Source organism: Pinus tabuliformis, chromosome 9, assembly GCF_031772625.1.
Source record: "Pinus tabuliformis cultivar Carrire ecotype Pingquan chromosome 9, CPIR1, whole genome shotgun sequence".
Classification (NCBI taxonomy): Eukaryota; Viridiplantae; Streptophyta; class Pinopsida; order Pinales; family Pinaceae; genus Pinus; species Pinus tabuliformis.
In genome coordinates this window covers 1994419445-1994442382 of record NC_142307.1, presented here as the reverse complement: position 1 = coordinate 1994442382, position 22938 = coordinate 1994419445, and the positions used below count along the sequence as shown (strand labels likewise).

The following is a 22938-nucleotide window of genomic DNA, read 5'->3' as shown; positions in this document are numbered from 1 at the left end:
CATCAGGAGCTACATAGACATCATCCGGTTCAGAGTCTGAGGATGCCTCAGCTTGATCTGCAACCTCAGTATCAATGCCACCAATGACAATAGAAGTGGATCTAATGGAAACACGAGTTTGTCGACCTGCATGACTAGTGCCTTCCATTGGTTCTTTGCCTTTCCTTGATGCCGCTATTGATCCTAGTTCTGATGCCACCACATAATCTGCGTCATCCCCCACTAAAGCCATGTCGATAACAAAATCAGCCTCAAACACAGGTTCTTAGGTCTCCTCCACCCATTCTAATGTTGGATCAATATTGTCCAACACAATGGCATCTAGATCAGGAGTTTTGCTCATCATTTGGAGCTCCGATTGCATTTATTGTTTAGCCCCAAACCATGAAATCCTGAAAACCATTAAGTCTGCTGAATTTTGAGTGAAATCCAAAATTCTAGTTTCTCCATATGAAATCCAATGAGGCCGAAACCACTCTCAAACTCCTGAGTCATTTCATGGTAATGTTAAAAATTTAAGTAAAAGGATGAAAATGAAAATTAAAGGAAATGTCACTTTTACTTTAAGAATTTAACATTACCATTAATTGCTAACATTGTTAGGGTTGAAACACCCTTAGGTTCCCCCCAAAACCCCTGAAACATAGTGAAAAATATGATTTTTTAACTTTACGGTGGGCGTGCCTAAAACCGGCCGGTTTAGGACAGAACTGGCCGGTTTGATACAAACCGGCCGGTTCCGTCCTAAACCGGTCGGTTTTCACCGGTTAGGGCAAAAAAATGGCGAAATGGCCTTTCCAACCAGGTTTTTTGGCCGGTTTAGACCGGCGGCCTTGCTAACCGGTCGGTTAGACCGGTAACCGGTTTTTAAAAACGGTTTTGAAAACACTGAGTTGTCCCTTGCATGTTAGCTGTAACATTGCATGCTTGGTGTATTTGCTGCTAAGTACCATACAACTGTCCCAATGTTAGTTAGCTGTCCCTTGCATGCTGCTCTCCATCAGAGACAAATGCTCTGGCTGTTTCGGCAGTTCCCAGTAGTTCTGGCAGTTTCGGTTGTTCCGGTTGATCTCGGCAGTTCCAACAGTTCCGGCAGTTTCGACAGTTCCATCTTTTCCGACTTTTCCTGCAATTCCGACTTTTCCGGCAGGTCCGGCTTTATGCCCTCTAGATCAAGGCAATGTTATTCCTTAGGATCTCTCCTCCTACTAAAACCCCAAGACAAGTAGAGAGAGGAAGAGATCCCAAGTGTGTTGAAATGACTTGAAGGCCACCTCTATTTATACTAAAACGTTGAGCAAATGTGGGGTTTATTTGGTCGCTGGCCGACCTTGACGAATTGTCTTATAACGCAAATAAATTCATAACTCCATGAATACTTATTGGAATTGGATGATCTTTAGATCAATCCTACACCTCTCAATGAGAGGGATCCAAGAAAAATATCAGCTGCCATAAATAAGATGACCCACATGGAGTTTGGCCTTAGTTGCCAATTTTAACACTCCCTCTCAACTAGGGATAACTCCATCCGTTGATCCATATGTCCGATTGTACTATCTCTGCCATCAGTGCCCTGCACTGCTCTCTGCTTTGATTTGCTGAGCTCTGCTCTGCTTTGCTGAACCATGAAGAAGAAGAATTGATCGAGAATGTCTCATACCATTCTCTACTGACTCGAAGCCAGTTTCATCTGAAGAGAGTGTCACATCACTCTCACTGACCCGAAGTCAGTGTTATTGATCCCAGATCAATATCACAAGAGAGTGTCTCAAACCACTCATACTGGTCCCAGATTAATGTCACAAGAGAGTGTCTCAAACCACTCATACTGATCCCAGATCAGTTTCATTGATCCCAGATCAATGTCATAAGAGAGTGTCTCAAACCACTCATACTGATCCCAGATCAATGTCACAAGAGAGTGTCTGAAACCACTCATACTGATCCCAGATCAGCTTCATTGATTCCAGATCAATGGAGGTCATCCTAGCATAGGGAGTATGGTAGATACAACAATGCGTGCATCGATAGTACTACTATGGTCCCTATTCTCATTTCCCTGCTCATTGATCAGATGAGAGGTACTTCCCATGAGTCCCAGACTGCATGGGTAGGATGCCTCGACAGGAGAACTAATCGTCCTGTCCACAGGAGAATGAATTATCCTGTCAGTGGATGCCACGAAGAACTAATCATCCTGCCCCACAGGAGAACTAATCATTCTGTTCCACAGTGGCCATAGAGAACAAATCATCCTGGCCAATAGGAGAACTGATCATCCTGTTCCATAGTCGCCACGAAGAACAAATAATCCTGGCCCATAGGAGAACTAATCATCCTGTTCCACAATTGTCATGGGAGAACTAATCATCCTGGTCCACAGAAGAACTAATCATCCTGGTCCACAGAAGAACTAATCATCCTGTTCATAGCGCACCACCAGGGGAGGGTGAGTCGCCTTGTGGTCGTATGTTGCTCCAGTAAGTACCGCAAGCCCCCCAGAGCTCCCAAAGCTCAATGCATGCAACATGCAGGACCCTTATAAGAAGGTCTCTCAACGACTCCAAGTCGTTCGGGAAAGTCATAGATTTGGCCTTTCCCCAGGGTTTTGACCAAATGTCTGCGACCTATACATCAGTCTCAACGCGATGGAGCCTCCTCGCTCATCGACTTACTATATCGCAGATAAGGCAGTATCTGATGTCTATCTACTGGAGCAATCATCGAATATGAGATTCCTCAATAATCAAATCCCCCCTCTGGTTGTCACAAAGAATCACAATGGTATTCATCATGTGTACAAACATCTCACTTAAGAGCTTCTGCAACCATGCAGCTTCACACGAGATCATACTTGTAGCTATGTATTCGGTCTCAGCGGTGCTTATAGGAACCGACTTCTGCTTCCTGCTCATCCATGATATCAAAGTAGAATCCAAAGAGAACCAGCACTAAGAAGTGCTCTAGTGATTCTCCACACTGCCTGCCCAGTCAGCATTTGAATAATCATGCAGTTTCATATTTCCGACAGTGTATCTCAATCGATGAGAGATTGTGCCCCGAAGATATCTCAGAAGATTCTTGGCACCAATCTAGTGAGGTTCAAACAAATATGAGCTCACCATGCTAACTACAAAACATATGTCCGGATGGAAGTTCATCAAGAACATCAACGCGAATGAGTTTATGAAAGTCAGAGGCATTTCCCAAATCTGGTCCGACATCACTACCATATAACTTCTGAAAGTTAAGATCCTCGAGGTAGTCACAGACTTGCAGTTTATCATTCCACATCCAAAATCCAACTCCCTTTTACTTCTGCAAATGAGAGGGTCTGCACCTGTCAGAAATAGGTCGTCCTCATAAGGTGCCGGTATGAGAGGTCTATCATCCACAACCTTTGGGTAATGGTTTGGATCGGTTTCACTCCTAGTGAATCTCAGCTTCATCAAACAACCATCAATCCTCTCATACTACGCCCGGGGTGTTTTGCTTCAAGCCATAGAGGGCTTTCTTCCACCTATATACATGAGATTCCCGATCATGAATCTCAAACTCCTCGGGTTGTTCCAAACCTGTGGACTTGCTGCCTTGAGGGAAATGGTTCCCTTATATGATTTTCCTTCGGTACATCTTAGACATGTACCTTCATGCTCTACTTGAATTCAGACATCCCTAGCACCATTTGACTCACATCAGGTAGGGCCCCAGTAGACCTCCAGTGTTATAGATGCGATATGTCAATTGACATGATCCCGAATGGACCATCCTGCAACTTGATACAAATTGCCAACCCTGAACCCATGAGAAAAAGCATCTTTGAAAATTATATTTTTTAACACGTACCTTTCCATCGATGAATGCCACCTTAAAACCTTTGACTTCCATTTCCGAGATGGACACCAGGTTCTTCTTGCAATCAGGTACATAAAAGAGATTCTGTAAATGAATCGAGTTACCCTTATTCAATTGAGGATTAACATTCCATACACCCTTTCCGGGATAGGTGGCAGCGGCTCCAAGTATAATCCCATGACTGTTTCCATCTCTACCAAATTATAGAGTGCACCCATCTATCCAATGAAGTGCCTTGAATCACTACAATCTATAAGCCAGATTCCCAAAGAATCTGAAGGAGAGAGCCAATACAAGATAACACTTCTTTATCTTATTAGAAACAACATTTGATTCTTCATACCTGGGGTTCCTTGCTTTCTATGAAGAGTCAGCCATTTCCTTGATGACCTGCATTACCTGTCATTCCTTTGAAAATTGAAGATGTCCCTGGAATGATTGTTATCATCATCAAGTGATGTGTCCCTACCATTCAAACACTCCTTCGCATAATGGCCGAACTAGTTATCTGCCTTTCCTTCCACCCTGAGATCCGGTCTTCCAATGAAGTGATATTAGGTAGGCCATATTCCGCTGTGCCATTCTGATAATATTCTTTGCTTCGACTTCACCCTTGGTGAATTTGAAGAGGGACAAGGAATCCACTAATCCTTTTGTCCTTTCCCAATTGTCTTCGGTGATTTCTCTTTCACTCTTGCTTGGGCATTGTCTTCACCTCACCTCTGATGCCATGTTAATTTTAGGTATGTTCTATGCTTAGAGCAATTTATTTCAATTTTCACAGTTAGCTCCATATATTTTCCAGATTAGCAATCACATTAGCATTAAAGTAAACTGCAGATAGAACATAAACATAAATCGTAGAAGACAAGCCAAGACAAGAGGACACAAGATGTGGTGCTAGCCAGGGACAAACCCCAATGTGGGGAAACCCTTGATCAATTCTTCTTATATGTTCTTCAATAGTTCAGCATAGAGAGAGAGAGAGAGTACATTTACAACAGAAGTCAACACTTTGACTTATCTAGATAAGAGCATAGATCATCTCTAAGAAGATGATACATGAGATCAGTTGAAGACATGCTGCTTCAACTAATTCTCCAAGGTGAATCCTTCACCTATCGTTGTGCTGCATTTCATCATCATGCTGCACCTCACCGCGCTGCACCATGCTGCACCCATCATCACTATGCTGCATCTCATCACGCTTCATTAATCATGATTGTACCCATCTGCATTATGTGCCTAATAGATGTATAATTGACTACTGGGGCGAAGGTTTCCTCATAGTCAATCCCTTCCTTTTAAGCATACCACTTAGCCACAAACTTGGCCTTGTATTTTTCAATACTGCCGTCCGCAACATATTTGATCTTGTAGATCCATCTTGAACCTACCACAGATCTATCTTGAGGCCTTGACACCACCTCCCAGACATTGTTTACCATTATGGAGTTATACTCCTCCAACATCGCATCTAGCCAGACCTGATGCTGAGCTGCCTCCTTGAAGCTTGGAAGGCTCTCCATCCTGAGCTACTAACGCTTGATACTTGTCTGGCTGTTTTCGCTCTATTTTACTGTTCCTTTGCTCTCCGATGAAGTTCTCTGCATCACGCAGAATCTGACGAAGTTCCCTGCTGGTTCTTCCTTTGCCAATAGGTGCTTCTGTTTGCTCCTCTTCCTCATCCTGAGAATCTTCCTGATCTGAGGAAGGATTCTTCACTTCCGTTGGTTGAAGAGGCATGACCAACAGATCCTCTTTCAATTGCTCCTTGGAAGGCATTTTGCGAGATCTTCTGAAAGCTCTGTCCTCCATGAACTTTACATCCTGTCGTACTACTACCTTCTTGCTCCCTAGAAGATAGATCTTGTATGCCTTAGTGTTCTTGCTATATCCTGCCAGATACCCCTTTTTTGCAGTCTGATCCAACTTCTTCCTTTTTTCTTCGGGTATGCGACAATATGCCAAACTCCCAAATATTTTGAAATGACTGACTTCAGGTGTCTTCCCATTGAAGACATTCTCTAGAGTAATCTTGCCCAATGCCCGATGAGGAGTCCTGTTCTGAACGTAGACAGCTGTGTTGCATGCTTTTGCCCATAGGAATTTTGGCATATTCTGAACATACAGCATGGCCCTAGCTACTTCTAGAATAGTTTTGTTTTTCCTTTCTGCCACCCCATTCTGCTCCAGATTGTAGGGAGCTGTCCACTCTCTTTTGATGCCCTCCTTAGCGCAAAAGTCAGTGAAGTCCTTATCGACATATTCTCCACCATTATCTGAGCGCAAGACTTTTATTTTCTTACTTGTCAGATTCTCTACTAGAGCCTTGAACTCTTTGAATCGACAGAAAATCTCATCCTTGGTTTTCAAAGATAGATACAAGTTTTCCTCTAGTGGTCATTAATGAAAGTAAGGAAATACTCGGCACTGCAGAGAGCTTTGACGGACATAGGTCCACAAATATCTGAGTGTATCAATCCTAGTACACTCTTGGCCCTATGGTTGCTCCTAGGAAATGCCGCCTTGGCATACTTTCCTAGAGCGCATCCCCTGCATATATCATCTCGTTCCGTATTCAGATCCGAAACTCCTGTTACAGTGCTCTAGAGAATTATGAGAATTCCATGGTGCAAGTGACCCATCCTTCTGTGCCATAGTTCATTTAAGTCTTTGTCCTCATGACTGCCTATTAGTGCCTTTGGAGATTCTAGTTGTAATCTGTACAACCGATACTTTTGATCCCGATCTGCACTTTCTTTTTCCAGCGCGAGTGTTTGACGTATACCTTTTCCTTGATGAAGTAGACGTCATAGCCCTTGCCTTGTAGTTGTGACACGGAAAGTAAGTTCATCCCCAATCTTGGCACATGCAACACATTTGTGGCACGGAACCGCTCTCCCGATTCTATCTGAAAAACTATGGTACACTTTCCTACTGGAGTACACTTTGCCTTGTTCCCCACTGTGATCTGAAAGTTCATCTTCTCTTCTCGACATTCTGAGAAGCACTCCTTGATTGCCATCATATGCCACGAGGCTCCACTGTCTATATACTATACTTCTAATGATGCAACACTAGTCATGCACACCACTTCTTCTTCCAACCTAGAAGCCAACATAGAGAAATCGAAATCTCTCTCTTGTGCAATCTTCTGAAAATCTGCGTGAGTCCCCTGAGGTGGATGCCTCTGCATCGTGGTCTCGACCCATAACTGATTTTCCCTTTCTATCTCTGATTACTTGCTCTGATACCATGTGAAAATTCTATCACTGCAGCAACTGATTTACTTTTCCTACTTATTTCATCATAAGTTATTCATAAAATTACTTCAACAAACATTAAAATAAATACTGCTGCAGATATCACATCGTAATACAGAAACAAAAATATGCACACATTGACACAATTATTTTGGACTAATGTCCCCGGAAAAACCCAATGTGGGAAAATCGATGCAACAAGGGAGGATTTTATTATTCAACGATTTTCTTGCACAACAGGGTGCCAAACTAGCTTACCCATAGATAGACAAACTTCCAGCTCTTTCCTAAACCCAACGTAGGCCCTACTGACCTCTGCTACAGCCTGAAACCCTCTGCGTCAGCCTACTGAGGCTCTGCGCAACTTCTCTGGGCTTCTGTGTCACTCCTGCAACCTTTGTGTGGATGACGCAGACCCTTCTGGCTCTGCGCAGCCTCTGCTGCCTCTGGCTCTGCATCTACCTCTTCTGCACTGATCTCCTGTCTCTTTGTTCCGTACTTGCTGCCTCCTGACTGCTCTTCAGACCACTGGTTAAATTTCTCAGCAAACCCTGCTCCAGAAATTGCACTAACTGGTTTCCCTCAATGTGTTTTCCAAGTGCCCCTCAAGCCTCCTCTTATACTTTTTCTGTTGACATCTCAATGGCAGAGATTAAGTCCCTAATCAACGGACTAAGATTAGATCTGGCTTGATCCATGTATTTTGGACCATTCTAACACAGATTCATATTAATACACATTAATATTTTATTTTCCCTAAGTTTAGGCTTAGGGACTCCATTAAAAATATTAATTATTTTAATATCTCCTGATTTGTTTAGAATCTGCCCAAACCCTTTTTGGGTATTGGAGATGTCATGTGCCCCAACCTCTCCACCAAATTTCATGGCTAGAGCACATCCGATGCTACCCCAAATCGACATCTCCTTCAATCCGCCGAGGAAGACATCTATCTAATCTCCCTTTTGCATCTGATATGACCGCAGCTGATTTTCAAGTAACATCCTCCTCTGCACAGAAATATGCTAGTACAATTTCTTCAGTGCCTCCCACGTCTCATTTGCCGTCTCCTTCTCAACAATGTGTGGCACCACATGATCCTTGACACCATCAAGGATGATGCAATTTGCGCTGGCCATTGCTTCCTCGTACTTGTCATTTTTAGCTGGGTCAACCCGGATCGCTATTGTTTTAGGCGAAGTGTTTGATGCGATACCTGTCTAGAATGGACAAGATCCTGACCTTCTAGACTACGAAGTTTGAAGCTCTGTCCAGTCTATCCTGATCTCTTAGCCCATTCACCGCCATTTCGTTGATCCTCTTTCGACTCTTTCAAGTCTCTCTACTTCGCGTCTAGAAGTTCTCGGTTTGACTCCCTCTGAGCCTCGATTTCCCTTCTGGAAACCTTTGCCAATCCTTGGCAACAACTCCTCCTCCTTGGTCTTGCCCTGTTAGGTACTATTCTGACCACAATACCCCACCAACTTGGCTCCGCAACTTACCCACAGCCTCCTATGCCCCAGCAGTCTTAAGGTTAGAGCCTCTAGGTTTTGCGCAATCCTGACACCGACACAATTTGCACCACCTGGCCATAGCGTCGATCCTTCTTAGTTGAGAAAGATGATCGGGCACTGTGTAGGTCAGGTTTGCTCCTCTTTGCCTCAGCTCTGATCCTCCTCCTGGCTCGAACTGCTGACACAGGCTCTCTGCATCACCCCTTCCTTGCTGTTTTTTGCTAGAAACAACTTCTGTCACTCGGGACAACTGTTTTCTGCTGCTACTGCTTTGCTTTGCTGATGCCTTCAGTTATCCTGTGATCTGCAACCACCCTCTGATACCGTGTTGGAATTTCTAAGTCTATCTGTTAGAAATTCTTCCTGTACTATCTGATTTCTTTCTTCCCACTTGTTCAGTTACTTAACAAGTTATTTACCATGTAAATACTGAAAATAAATACAAGTACAATATCAACACATACAGATCATCCACTGAAAGAAACAAGCACACTAGTGACACAGTTATTTTTGGACTAATGTCCTTGGAAATACCTAATGCAGTAAAACCGGTGTAGCTATCAGAGGGTTTTATTATTAAGCAGTTTCAGAATACAATCTGGGTGCTAGAAATGGCTCACCCAATAAAGAATGCCCTCGATAGTAGTACCTCTCAGTCGGAGACATATATTCCGGTTAAATCACCGAAGGAATGATCCCACAGCAACACTGCAGCACTTCTGCTGCTCTCTGTCACCTTGATAGGGATTGCATCACCCTATCCAGCTCTCCAGCTCTAATCTGTCCCACGAAATCTCCCAACGTCAGCCTCTAGGGTCTGCGTCAACCTCTCTGGCCCAACGTCAACCTATTTGGCCGATCAAGCTCTGCACAGCTCCTGGCTGCATCTGCGTGGCCTCTGCGTGTCCTCTAGCTGGCTCTGCGTCAACCCTCGCCCGGATACTGCGCTGATGCTCCTGGTACTATCTCTGCCTCTATGCTACTGTATTCACTGCCCCTCAGCTGCAACTCTGATCACTCCTTCGATTTCCTCAGCAAGCCCTACCCCAATAAAATCGAATTCTTGATCAACTCAGTGTGTTCTCCAACTGCCCCTCAAGCCTCCTCTTCTACTTTTCTTGTTGGTCCATCAACGACCGAGATTAAATCTATAATCAATGGCTAAGATTAGATTTGGCTTGATCCATGACTTTTGGACCATTCTAACTCTTTATATTAATTGACATTAATATTTTATTTTTCCTAAATTTAGACTTAGGAACTCCATTAAAAATATTAACTATTTTAATATCTCCCAAACTGGTTAGTTAGATTTGCCCAAACCATTTCTGGGTCTTGGAGATCTCATGTGCTATAGCCTCTCCACCAATTTTCATGGCTAGAGCACATTCGATGCTACCCCAAATCAACAGGGACTTATCAAAAGGTGTCTCTTCTAAAGTAAGTGCAACAAGGTCTATCAACAGTTGAAAGAAGAACAAAGTGCCGGAAGAAGGAGGTCGAAGTACCAGAAGGAGAAGGTGCCGAGGAAACAAAGTGCTGGAAGGACTCGACTTGTGCTTGGAGGATATTCAAGTCAGGGGTCTAGGGTTTGGCATTGATCAATAAGAGGCTTCAATAAGAGAAACTTACTAAAGAGTTTTCCTCTCAAGAGAAGTGAGGTTTTGGTCCTGGCAGAGAGCCAACATCTTGTGTTCTTGTTCTTATGTTTTGGTAGCAGTTTGATGAAGTACACACACATGCATTAATAATAATAAGAAGAAGATTAAGCTAACAAAAAAAAGTAAAAACATTGCACAAATTGTTATCAAGTCAAGAAGAATCCTACTATACCTAATTACCCTAGATTCTTCAACAGACTTGGGTGTATTTGACCTCCTTTCACTGCGATTTTTGTCAGGCCGCATTATTGGCACAAAAACTGAGAATTTTTGGGTTGTTGACCAGTGTTGACCACAGGTTTGACCGCAACAAGAAGTGCGGACTTTGATCGATTTTGATTGACTATTTTGGGTTGAATTTGACTAGCAAAGAAGGCTGAGTTTCACTGAGGTTGACCGAGCTCCAGAAGGGAAGTTTCATTGCTGACTGTTGAATGGTTAGGGCTGATTTGACCGCTGTTGGCTGAGGGCAGAATTGCATATTTGATAGGGTTGTTTTGGACAGTGATTTGGCAAGTCAATTTTGACTTTGACTTTGTATTATTGTACTCTCTCTCTCTGCTGAACATTTGATATTTATAATAAGAAGAATTGATCAAGGGTTTTCCCCATCTTGGGGTTTTTCCCTGGCATTAGCCAAATTCTGGTGTTCTCTTGTCTTGGCTTGTCTTTTGCACTTATTGTTTATGTTCTATCTACAATTCGTGTGAATGTGATTACTATTGGAAGTTAAGTGGCAATTGTCATTGGGCTGATAAAAGGACATTGAAGTAATTGTTGCAAGCACAGAACATACCATTGTTACCTAAAATTAAAATCCACTCATTCGATGTATCTTCTCCATCCCCATCATCTTGCTTTTATAATCTTTCGTTGGTGAACCAATGACCATGATTATATCTTCATCAATGACTCGGATCATCTCAAACTCAATTCATGTGAGTTTCTAGAGCATTCTCGATCTTTCTCAATTAATTATTGTTAATTAATCAATTTTCCTAAGTTAGTCATTTTTTAGTTATTAATCAATTAACTTAATTGAACTGTCTCTAGGTATTTTCTCTGGAAACCTTTTCTGGGTTTTGGAGATCTTGTGTTCTTTAGTCTCTCTAACAAAAATTGAGACTAGAACACTTGTCTGATGCTACAAAAACTAACACTCCCTCTTAGCGAGGAAAGTGTTCTAGAGCCTTCTCCCGTAACATCTTCCCTCACATTGCTGATGTTAGACAACTGTGACAACCTATCACTGCCCATAAAGCCACTGCGCTTACTCTGATTCATCTGCCTTTCTGTAGCTGAACCACCCTGCATGTGCACTGCTGCTGACACTGCATTGTGCCACCTTGCATTCCTGCCAACATTGCAATGTGCTGCAACTAATCTCACGCTGCTACAACTGTTGTAACTATTGCAACTAAGAATAAAAAGTCTGAATCAACTACCTTTGTAGTGGCTTTGCATCTATCTCCCAAGTCTCTCACTGCAACTAGCCTCTGCACTGTCTAATGAGTATCTGTATGCGCCCTAACTGGTTCTGTGCCCCTCAATCGCTGACTGCAAATAGTTTTATAATTGTCCCTCAAGATCTGGCTGCGCCATGCCGACACTGATCCATCTGCTGCTGAAAACTGTGGGCCCTTGTAGCAAGGGTAATGATCCGTGAGGAAACATCTTTTTGATGCTATCCTCCATGGATCCTACCCAAATCTATGCAACTCTGGGGTCTAGGGTTCAAGGTCTCCCCACCTCTCTCTTGGAGGTATAGCTATATACGATGCGAATCTGTCCTCCAACCTGATGGGCAAATTATCGATCTCTATTGAAGCTTCTGCTTACTCCTGCTTCTCCTTCTTTTCCTTCTTCTTCTTGGGACACTAGGTAATGTAGTGATGAAACTCACCACATCTGAAGCACTTGATCTTTGACAAATCTTTCTTCTTCTTTTCATTTCCCTTTGAGCCTTGTCCCTGACTGGGACCTTTCTTCGTCTTCCCTTTCGATGCAAGGGCAACATTCTCCTCATCTTTCAGACTCTTCAGTCCTTTGCTACTACTGCCACTGATATTGCTCTCGACAAGAGCAAACCTCATCTCTTCCTAAGTGAAATTGACCTAGAATCGATCCCAACCAGGTAGCGTATCTCGTCCAGTGATACCTTGGATGAAAGTTGCCCACTCCTTAGTGAAACTGTTGAGAGTTGTGTTGATTTGGGGTAGCATCGGATGTGATCTAGCCACGAAAATTGGTGGAGAGGTTAAAACACATGAGATCTCCAATACCCAGAAATGGTTTGGGCAGATTCTAAATTGTTTGGGAGATATTAAAATAATTAATATTTTTAATGGAGTCCCTAAGTCTAAACTTAGGGAAAATAAAATATTAAGGTGTATTAATATAAAATTGTGTTAGAAGGGTCCAAAAGCCATGGATCAAGCCAGAGTTAATCTTAGTCATTGATTAGAGATTTAATCTCGGCCATTGATTTGTCAACGAGAAAAGTATATAAGGAGGCTTGAGGGTCACTTGGAGAACACACCAGAGTGATCAGTCATTCTATTCTCTAGAGTGTGGTTTGCTAAGAGAGATAGAATCAGTGATCAACAATGAGGGGCAGTGAATAAAAAAGCAGAGAGGCATAGAGGGTATCGGGAGAATCAATGCAGAAGCTGGGGAGAGGGACGCAGAGCCAGCTAGGGCCCACACAGAGGCAGTAAGGACCTGCGCAGTGCCTCAGAGAGCCAACATGGGTGACGCAGAGGATCTAGAGGTTGACGCAGGGGTTCTTGGGCTGACGCAGGGCGAGGAAGGGCTGATGCAGTCCTTAAAGGTAGACGCTGGGGTTTTCGTGGGGCAGATTGGAGCTGGGAGCTGTTAGAGTGTTTATTTGGGGTTTCAGTCGGAATATCTACGTCCTAGTAGAGAGGTACCACTGCCGAGATTATTCTCTGTTAGGTGAGCCGGTTTTGGCACTCAGATTGTATTCAAAAACTGCTTAATAATACAAACCCTCAGATAGCTGCATTGGTTTTCCCACATTGGGTTTTTTCGGGGACATTGGTCCAAAAACAACGGTGTCACTTGTGTGCTTGTTTTGTTTCCTTCATTTGATGATCTGTAATGTGTTGAGCATGTACTTGTATTTATTTTCAGTATTTACATGGTAAATAACTTGTTAATTAATCAGAAGTAGGCAAAAATAAATCAGAAATGTACATGAAGGGTTTCTAATAGTTAGGCTTAGAAATTCCAACATGGTATCAGAGCGTGGTTGCAGATCACAGGAGAACTGAGGACATTAGACGAGCAGAGCAGCAACAACAGAAAACAGCTGTCCCGAGTGACAGAAGCTGTTCCTAGCAGAGAAGTAGCAAGGAAGGGGTGACGTAGTGCCTGCATCATCAAGTTTGAGCCGAGAAGAGGATCAACGTAGTGGCAGAGGGGAGCAAACTCGACCTATGCAGTGCCCGGTCATCTTTCTTAGTCAGGAAGGATTGACGCCCGTGGCCAGGAGGTGCAGATTTTGCTGGTGTCGGGATTGTGCAGAGCCTAGAAGGTCTAACCTTCAGTTTGCTGGAGCTTAGGAGGCTGTGGATAAGTTGTAGAGTGAAGCTGGTGGGGTACTGTAGTCAGAACAATATCTAACTGGGCAAGACCAAGGAGGAGGGAGTTGCTACCGAGGATTTCTAGCCAAGAAATCCGGATCAGTGGTGCAACTGCACTAACGATCGGAGTGGGGGCATCTCGACATTGGTGGAAGGGTTTCCAGGAGGGAAATCGAGGCTCAGAGGGAGTCACACCAAGAACTTCTAGGAGGGAAGTAGAAGAGCAACGAGATGGCAGTGAACGGGGTAAGATACCAGGACAGACTGGATGGAGCCTCAAACTTCGTAGTCTGGAAGGCCAAAATCTTATTCGTTCTAGATATGAACCATCTCAAGCACTTCGTCTTTAGGACAATAGTGGTCCCAGTTGACCCGTTGATAACGATAGGTATGAGGATGCAATGGTGAGGGCCAAGAGCATCATCGTTGACGGGGTCAAGGACCATGTAGTACCACATATTGTCGAGAAGAATACGACAAATGAGATGTGGCCTGTGGGAGGCCCTAACAAAGTTGTATCAGCATACTTCCGTGCAGAGGAAGATGCTACTAGAAAATCAACTACGGTCATACCAGATGCAGAAGGGAGAATAGATCGACACCTTCCTCGGTCGATTGAAGGAGATTCAGGATTAGCTGACTTCCATAGGGGCCACGCCGTATCAAGAATTGATGGTGAGAACAACCATGAATGCAGTCTCTGAAGACTGGGAGGTGTTTGTCTAGAGCACACTGGGCAGGGCGACCCTTCCAGATTGGGAGGAGATGTGGGAAGCTCTTCGCCAAGAAGAGATCAAAAGGCTGACCAAGGCAGGAAGCAGTGACAAGGGGGTCAGAATCAAGAAGGAGGAGGAGGTGGATGCTGCCCTAGCATCTGAGGGAATGCAGGAGAAATGGAAGAAGAAGGACCTCTCCAAGGTCAAATGCTTCCACTGTGGGGAACTGGGTCATTATGCGACCCAATGTCCAAGGAAGAAGGGCAAGGGATAGGCTTCCGAGACTAGGGCTGCGCCAACAAGGGTGGAGAAGGAAGTGGAGACAGATGATGACTGTGCCATGAGTGCTCACACGCCACTTGAGCGGAAGTGGGGAGACATCGAGCTGTAGCCAGACAGACTACAGGTGATGAGGGGCAGGATCCTCGAGGTACCCAGCCTCTTAGATTATACCTTGCTATAGGAGCCCCGAAGAGGAGTAGCAGTACTGGTGTATGTTGATAGAGATGGATGAGGATGGAGCAAGAAAGGGAGCTACAGTGCAGGATTCCCGGGACAACGCGAGGCTAGCAAGCTGCAACAGTGCGAGAGGCATGAGAGTGTTGCACCAGTGTAGGATGGCACAGAGAGGTGTGCAACGGTGCGAGATGCAGGAAGTTGTTGCAGCAACACAGAGGTCAGAGAGAGAGCACTTGTTAGCTATAGAGGGAGTTTTAGCTTCGTGGGTGTCTCTACTCTAACAGAGATGTCAGAGTTGGGAAATCAGTTACTTACTTCTCAGTAACTGAGTTGTAGTGCAACATTTAGCAGTGGCAGTACTATGGGCAGCACGATGCAGCATGATGAGAGGGGTTGCCATATGGATGCAGTAGTGGCAGTGGCAAGGCCATCAGTAGTAGTACATGATGTAGTAGTGCAAAGAATGTTGGGCAGCAGGCCTAGCATCAACATAGGGACCAATGCCGGATGATCAGGGTGATGCTCAGTGAGGAGTATACTAGAGCACAGTCCTCGCTAAGAGGGAGTGTTGATTTGGGGTAGCATCGTATGTGATCTAGCCACGAAAATTGGTGGAGAGGCTAAAGCACATGAGATCTCCAATACCCAAAAATGGTTTGGGCAGATTCTAAACTGTTTGGGAGATATTAAAATAATTAATATTTTTAATGGAGTCCCTAAGTCTAAACTTAGGGAAAATAAAATATTAATGTGTATTAATATAAAACTGTGTTAGAAGGGTCCAAAAGTCATGGATCAAGCCAGAGTTAATCTTAGCCGTTGATTAGGGACTTAATCTCGACCGTTGATTTGTCAACGAGAAAAGTATATAAGGAGGCTTGAGGGTCACTTGGAGAACACACCAGAGTGATCAGTCATTCTATTCTCTAGAGCGGGGTTTGCTAAGAGAGATAGAATCAATGATCAGCAGCGAGGGGCAGTGAATACAAAAGCAGAGAGGCAGAGAGGGTATCGGTAGAATCAACGTAGAAATCGGGAGAGAGGGACACAGATCCAGCTAGAGGGCATGCAGAGCCATCTATGGCCCACACAGAGGCAACCAGGAGCTGCGTAGTGCCTCAGAGAGCCAGCGTGGGTGACACAGAGGCTCTAGAGGTTGATGCAATTCCTCCAGAGGCTGACGCAGGGGTTATTGGGCTGACTCTGGGCTGACGTAGGGCCAGGAAGGGCTGACGTAGTCCCTAGAGGCAAACGTTGGGGTTTTCGTGGGGCAGATTGGAGCTGGGAGCTGTCAGAGTGTTTATCCGGGGTTTCAGCCGGAATATCTGCTTTCGAGTAGAGAGGTAATACTGCTGAGATTATTCTCTGTTGGGTGAGCCGATTTTGGCACCCAGATTGTATTCAGAAACTGCTTAATAATACAAACCCTCAGATAGCTGCATCGTTTTTCCCACATTGGGTTTTTCCGGGGACATTGGTCCAAAAACAACGGTGTCACTTGTGTGTTTGTTTTGTTTCCTTCAGTTGATGATCTGTAATGTGTTGAGCATGTACTTGTATTTATTTTCAGTATTTACATGGTAAATAACTTGTTAATTAATCAGAACAAGTAGGCATAAATAAATCATAAAAGTACATGAAGGGTTTCTAACAGTTAGACTTAGAAATTCCAGCAAGTTGTACGTACTAGCTCTCTCGTGAGGTGTCTCTCCCACTGCTGCAAGCTAATCTCAGACATTCTGAGTTCTAGTGAGATAAGGAGTGACTCCTTCACCCTTCTGCATTCTGGTGGTCCTCAGCTTCTCTTTCAAGAACATCTTTTGGTTCTCGAAAGGATTCTAGAAAAGTGTTGCGACTGCATCCCACATTTCTTTGGCAGTATTATTGCTAGCTAGATATGAGACTATGTGATCTCGAACACCGATGAGGATCATCTACTTCGCCTTGGTCATCTCCTTATTGTAGTTCTCTAGCTGTTGCAGGTTTGTAGGTATGGCTATAACTTTTTTTGCATACGTCTTTAGACCATGCGCATCTAGCAAGAAAGTCATCCTGACTTTCCAGTCACAATAGTTAGAGGCTCCATCAAGCCTATCCTGATCTCGAAGTCCCACTGGGGCCATTTTAGCATTACTCAAATCTGGGAAAATAAACAGGAATCTCATCCCTTTCCTACTTGGTTGCTTGCTCTGCTACTAGCACTCCCTCCTGGAATGTGCAAATCTGCCCTGCTACTGCCTTCTGCCATGCAAATCTCAGATTTCCTCCAGAATACTGGATCTGGAAACCCTCAGGGAAATTCCTCTGTGTGTGTTTTTTCTCTTCCGCCCAACGTTGATCTGCTACTGCAAACACTGTTGCAAAATCAACTCCGCCCAAATTTGCTCAATGCAATTGTTGATTTGCTCACCGAAACTGCTTCTTGACAAGACCATTGCTTGTAAAGCACTGCAATTGAGACTTCGAATTTTCCAGTTGCCTGCAAACTGAAAATCGAACCCCTACCTCTACTAGTTTGCACTCTTGGCTGGCATCCGCATAGATCCTGAAATTTTGCTTAGAGACTCTCTCTGAAGTTGCAAAATTTGTCCCTCACTTCTAAGCTCTTGATCTGTCTTCAAAGTTGCTCTAATACCATGTGAAAATTCCTTGAATTGCAACAATTGAAATTTATTCTTATAATTGATTAATTATGTAGTTTATTTTGTCATGGCAAAATAACGAATAAATTACACTGCAATTTATTCACAATAAAAACACAGAGGAAAATAAACTGGAATTGAGAAAAGTAGAGCGCACAATAAAATTGATACCGTTATTTTTGGACAAATGTCCTCGTAAAAACCCAATGTGGGAAAGCTGGTGCAACAGATGAGGGTTTTATTATTATTATTTAGTAGCAAAATCGGAGTACAATGGATTGGATGCCAAACTGGCAATGCTCTTTTGAGAAATCACTGACAAAATTACCGAGGGAATTTTCGCCTTCTCCACAAGCAATCTGGCAACAATCTGGCCACTCGAACTGGCTATCCAATAACCCCAGCGCAGGTCTCTGTGTAGATGCTGCGCAATCCCTCACACACACTTCTCGAATCTGCCTCTGATTCAGATGTACGGCTTGTTGTTGCATCTGGAATGATTCTCTGACCCTTTGGATTATTATCCCAACCTCCAACACCTGAATCGACCTCCTCTTCAGCTGAATCGAACTACCTCCTTGAGGCTTTATGCAAGCCCCTGCATAGCCTAGCCTCCTATGGAATAACTCAGCCTCTTTCACTGACTCTTTCCGGCACTGGAAAACTCCACTGGATGACCTTGCTGCCACTCCTCTATGTTTGCCACTGATCTTTGGCTCAAATTCTCTTCCCGGCTGGATCCCTGTTGTCTGGGAAATTCGAGCTATCTAGATCACCCAGTCACTCAATGTATCTTCTCCATCCCATCGTCCTACTCTTATAATCTCTTGTTGTTGAACCAACGACCATGATTAGATCTCCATCAATAGCTCAGATCATCTCAAACTCAATCCGTGTGAGTTTCTAGAACATTTTTGATCTTTCTCAATTAATTATTGTTAATTAATAAATTTTCCCAAGTTAGACTTAGGCATTTTTTAATTATTGATCAATTAACTTAATTGCGCTGTCTCTAGGTGTTTTCTCCTAAAACCTTTTCATGGTTTTGAAGATATTGTGTTCTTTAGCTTCTCTGACACAAATCGAGACTAGAACACCTGTCCGATGCTATAAAAAAACATTCCTATCTCTAATGCTCTATGATCCTTGTGATTTCACTAGGCTAGGAAACAGTTTGGGGGTGCCCCTTCCTCATTTAGAGAAGACATCTAGGTGTCCATGTAGTGCAGTGATATTTGTTAAGGTGGCTGCCTTCTTAACATAATGATTATTGGCTATGATTCATTCTTTCACGTTTTTGCTTGTTTTGGTACATAGGATGACAAGATTCCATACCTTCAGAGATTGTGTAACTATAATTGTTATATCTCGGACACGACACACTCTGAAATGAAATAATTTCTTATTCTGGATCCAAGGATTTTATAGGAATTTCGTTTTTCGTATCCATATATTTGTTTGTGAGTATTCCTTTGCTGGATTGCATCAATTCCTCTGGGGATTCTTTTATTTCAAAATAGATTGAGTAGGCCATAGCATTTAGTGGTAAGTTTCCTGTTTAATTCTATGATTGCCTCAACAATATGCGTGATAATGAATTTAGTTGGAGGTTTCTTTACCCATCTATCTTCAGTTATGAGTGGAAAAACAATGATGTTGAGGAAATAAGGGATTTGAGGATTTTCATAGTAAGGGGCATGTTTAGGAAATTGGATGTATCACATTGCCACTGCAAGTGCTTCTTTGTTCTTAACTGTCTGATTCACTCTTGTAGGTCGTCCTTTTAAATCTTGTAGTGGATTGGTAAATTATACAGATCAGTATAATCAGGACTGGCTGGTCCAGACCAGACCAGATCCTTCAGTCTGGCCAGTTCACACTGGTGGAACCGGTGTTGATTCCTGGGAGGGGGGAACGAAATAATAAGGAAAAAGAGAAACCCTTCCTCTCTCCCAAACGCTGAAACGAGCAAACTCTACATATGTGGTGGCTAATTGTTTGGCTCGTATATGTAAAATTAAATTTTGCATATTTTATGTATTTTTTGGTAGATTGGTTCACACACCAGTTCTGGTTCAGTACTGGTCTGACCTTTGGCCAGTTCTAGTTCCAATAAATTTGCTACAGGTAATGCATCTAACATGGCTGAAATAGCTGGCAGGTTAGACTGTTAGCATACTTATTCTACAGTGGATTGGCAATTTTTGAACAAAAGATTTGCCATAAATTTCTGTTACATGTGATAAGATTCAGAATATAAGTAATTCCCCTTGATCATTAAAATATATGTCGTCCTATATAAATTGAGATTCAAATACATAGTTATTTTTTTGTGTTCAGTCAACTGTGACATTTTTTATATTGTATTTGCCTTAATTATTGTGACAATTGCAAAAGTGACGCTTTAAATGACCTAGTTCTAAACTTCATTGTTGGTTTTGTCTTGGTCTACAGGATCTTTTCTTGCTTACCTTATTGTAAACACTTTTCATGTAGTTTTGACTCTGTCTTTTCAGTATTTAATTGTTAGAATTTGTTGCAGGTGATTATGGAGGTTCCCATGGAATTGATGCTTACAGTCAGCAAGAACCTTCCTTGGATGTTCTTCCCAGACATTGTGCCATTAGGGCATCCTATATTTGACGTTATTAACTCCACAGATCCTGAGGTATAGGATGAATGTATGGTCAATAGCATGAATAGAGAATTATGATATTAATGTGTTGAATGTTTGAGTGATATGTGCATGTTTTTTGGCAAACAAAGTATGTGGAAAAAGTCGAAGTCGGGATTAATTCGGCAATGGTCCAAAAGTTGAAAAACTCGTTAAAGTCGGGAGTTTTTTGAAAAAGTCGGCAAAATTAAAAAAGCACAAAAATATTCATTTTTGTAATTTTTTTTAACATCTAGAGTATCCACAACATCAAATAAATGCATTTCCACATAAACATGTAAAGAAAGCTAATATATAATATGTATATGAAGTCTAGTGCTACATCACATATCAAAATAGTGAATCAACCCTGAATCTTGAGTCTTGTCTGACTCTCAACTCTCAAGACAGCAGACTTTTTGGGTCGACTCCCGATAAAATCGAGCATATAACGAATAAATCGCGATTTTTTCGTTTCTGAAAAAGTCGCGATTTATTCGTTTCTGAAAAAGTCTGCAAAAAATTGGAGGATTAAATCGTTTTGTTGAAAAAATCGCAATTTGAGGATTTAATCCCGATTTTTTGCAGACTTTTCCACACTAACAAACTGCATCCTATATGACAGAATTAAGAAAAGGAATATAAAGTACCGTGCAAGGATTTGCCTTCTCTTCTAACCCATGCTAGAAGAGCCAACCTATCCGATTGAGCATCATAATATGAATTTATAATGTACTGTCCTAAGGACAATCTTTAGCAAATTCTTAAGTGCAAGTTTGTCCATTAAATTATGAAACACTAAGTTCCATATGAATGCTTGCTATGATATGTGCATGTTTTATGGCAAACAAACTGCATCTTATATGACAGAATTAGGAAAAGGAATATAAAGTACCGTGCGAGGATTTGCCTTTTCTTCTAAGCCATGCTGGAAGAGCCAACCTATCTGATTGAGCAACATAATCTGAATTTATAATGTACTGTCCAAGGACAATCTTTAACAAATGCTTGAAGTGCAAGTTTGTCGATTAAATTATGAAACACTGATCTCCATAGGAATGCTTGCTATTCACGCTTGTATGTTTAGAATGATTTGTATTCAAGTGTCTTACAAATCAAAGATACTTCCAATGCCAGTGAGTGCTCAAAATTTTTGTTGTTGTTATTGTTAGATCCATCAAGACAAACAATAGTCTTTTCATTCCTGGTCTGTAAATATCATACGAAATTGTCCTTAATTTTTCCTGCATTAATTCTTATTTTAAGAATATTTAACAGATAGAGGATTCCATTCCTCAATGTGCGTTAATGTGTTTTCATGATATATGGATGGTTATATTTTCATTTGTCGTAATTGTTGCAGGCTGACTGGGACTTGAGGTTGGCTTGTCTCCTTTTGTTGGCTTTCGACATCAAGGATAATTTCTGGCAGCTTTATGGTGACTTTTTACCTAGTGTTGAGGAAAGCACAAATTTACTTCTTGCTACAGAGGTTTTGTTCTTCATATGATTTTTTCCTTTTGATCTTTGTTGTAGTAGTTAGTCACTTATATATTTTATTTTCTTCTTTTAGGAGTAGCCTTTTGCACCGCTGCAGTTATATTATACCTGAATGTACTACCTTGCCCCATTGACCTTCTCTTTTTGGTCATTTATAGACATTAACAAAATTATCTATCTTATCCCCATGTAAATGATTGCTATGGAAAACTAACTCAAGTAAAATCAAACTGGACAGAATATTTCACTGAAAAATGAGAAGCTTAAAATGTTATAACAGAAGTGAATTTGATAGCTTCCAATGTTACATAGTCTTCTTAACCCTGTTCCTTTGGGTATTTGTTCAAATTTTAAATTATTTTCCAAAGCTGATTTAGTTGGCACATGCCATTTATAATTATAAAACAGTAGTTTGGAACAAATGCAAGCTCATTTAGTCTCCTGATTCTAGGGACTAGTTGGTGTTTTCATGGATAAACTGTTAAAAGAAGCACGTATACCATGAAATAGTTAGTGTTTTGTTTGGATAAACTTTAAAAAGAAGCATGTACATTATGCTCACGAAATTCTATCTTTGCATCATTCTCAATAAGTCTTTTTTCTGGCAAATATTCTCATTTTGCTGATTTAAGTCTTTGTAATCCTATGGGCATTGGGGTAGATTTTTATTTTTTTATTCCCACCTCACCTAACATTCTTGTATGTATCTTTTGGATATTCCATCTCCATTGTTTGTTATGTTAGTTCTGTTACTTCCATCATAAATTTCTCTCACTTGCTTTTTTATTTGGTAGTATGATGAGTAATCATATTAACTGCTTATTCCAACATTATTTATTGAAGAAACAGTTGAAAAAAATCTGAGATAAATCAAGTTTCATTGTAGTATTATGCTTGGGAAAGTAGATTTGAAATATTGCATCTTTATGATTTTTGAAGAGGTGCATCTTTTGGAATTTGGTGGGAAGTCTTTACAAATACCATACATAAACTCAGGAGAGAAGTTTATTATCTCAGGAGGAACTTCTTGAACTACAAGATGAAAATTTGGCTAGCATGATTAG

At 42.0% G+C, this 22938-nt stretch overlaps 1 protein-coding gene across 1 annotated transcript in view; it reads left to right on the top strand.

Moving 5' to 3' along the window:
• The window catches only part of LOC149157031 (protein PLASTID TRANSCRIPTIONALLY ACTIVE 14-like), a 297084-nt gene that overhangs the window by 89997 nt on the left and 184149 nt on the right, over positions 1 to 22938 (top strand). Inside the window, exons 4-6 of the mRNA XM_089444948.1 lie at positions 20264 to 20389; positions 21738 to 21866; positions 22892 to 22930. Coding sequence (XP_089301074.1) covers positions 20264 to 20389; positions 21738 to 21866; positions 22892 to 22930 — 294 coding nt within the window. The remainder of the gene's footprint in view (positions 1 to 20263; positions 20390 to 21737; positions 21867 to 22891; positions 22931 to 22938) is intronic.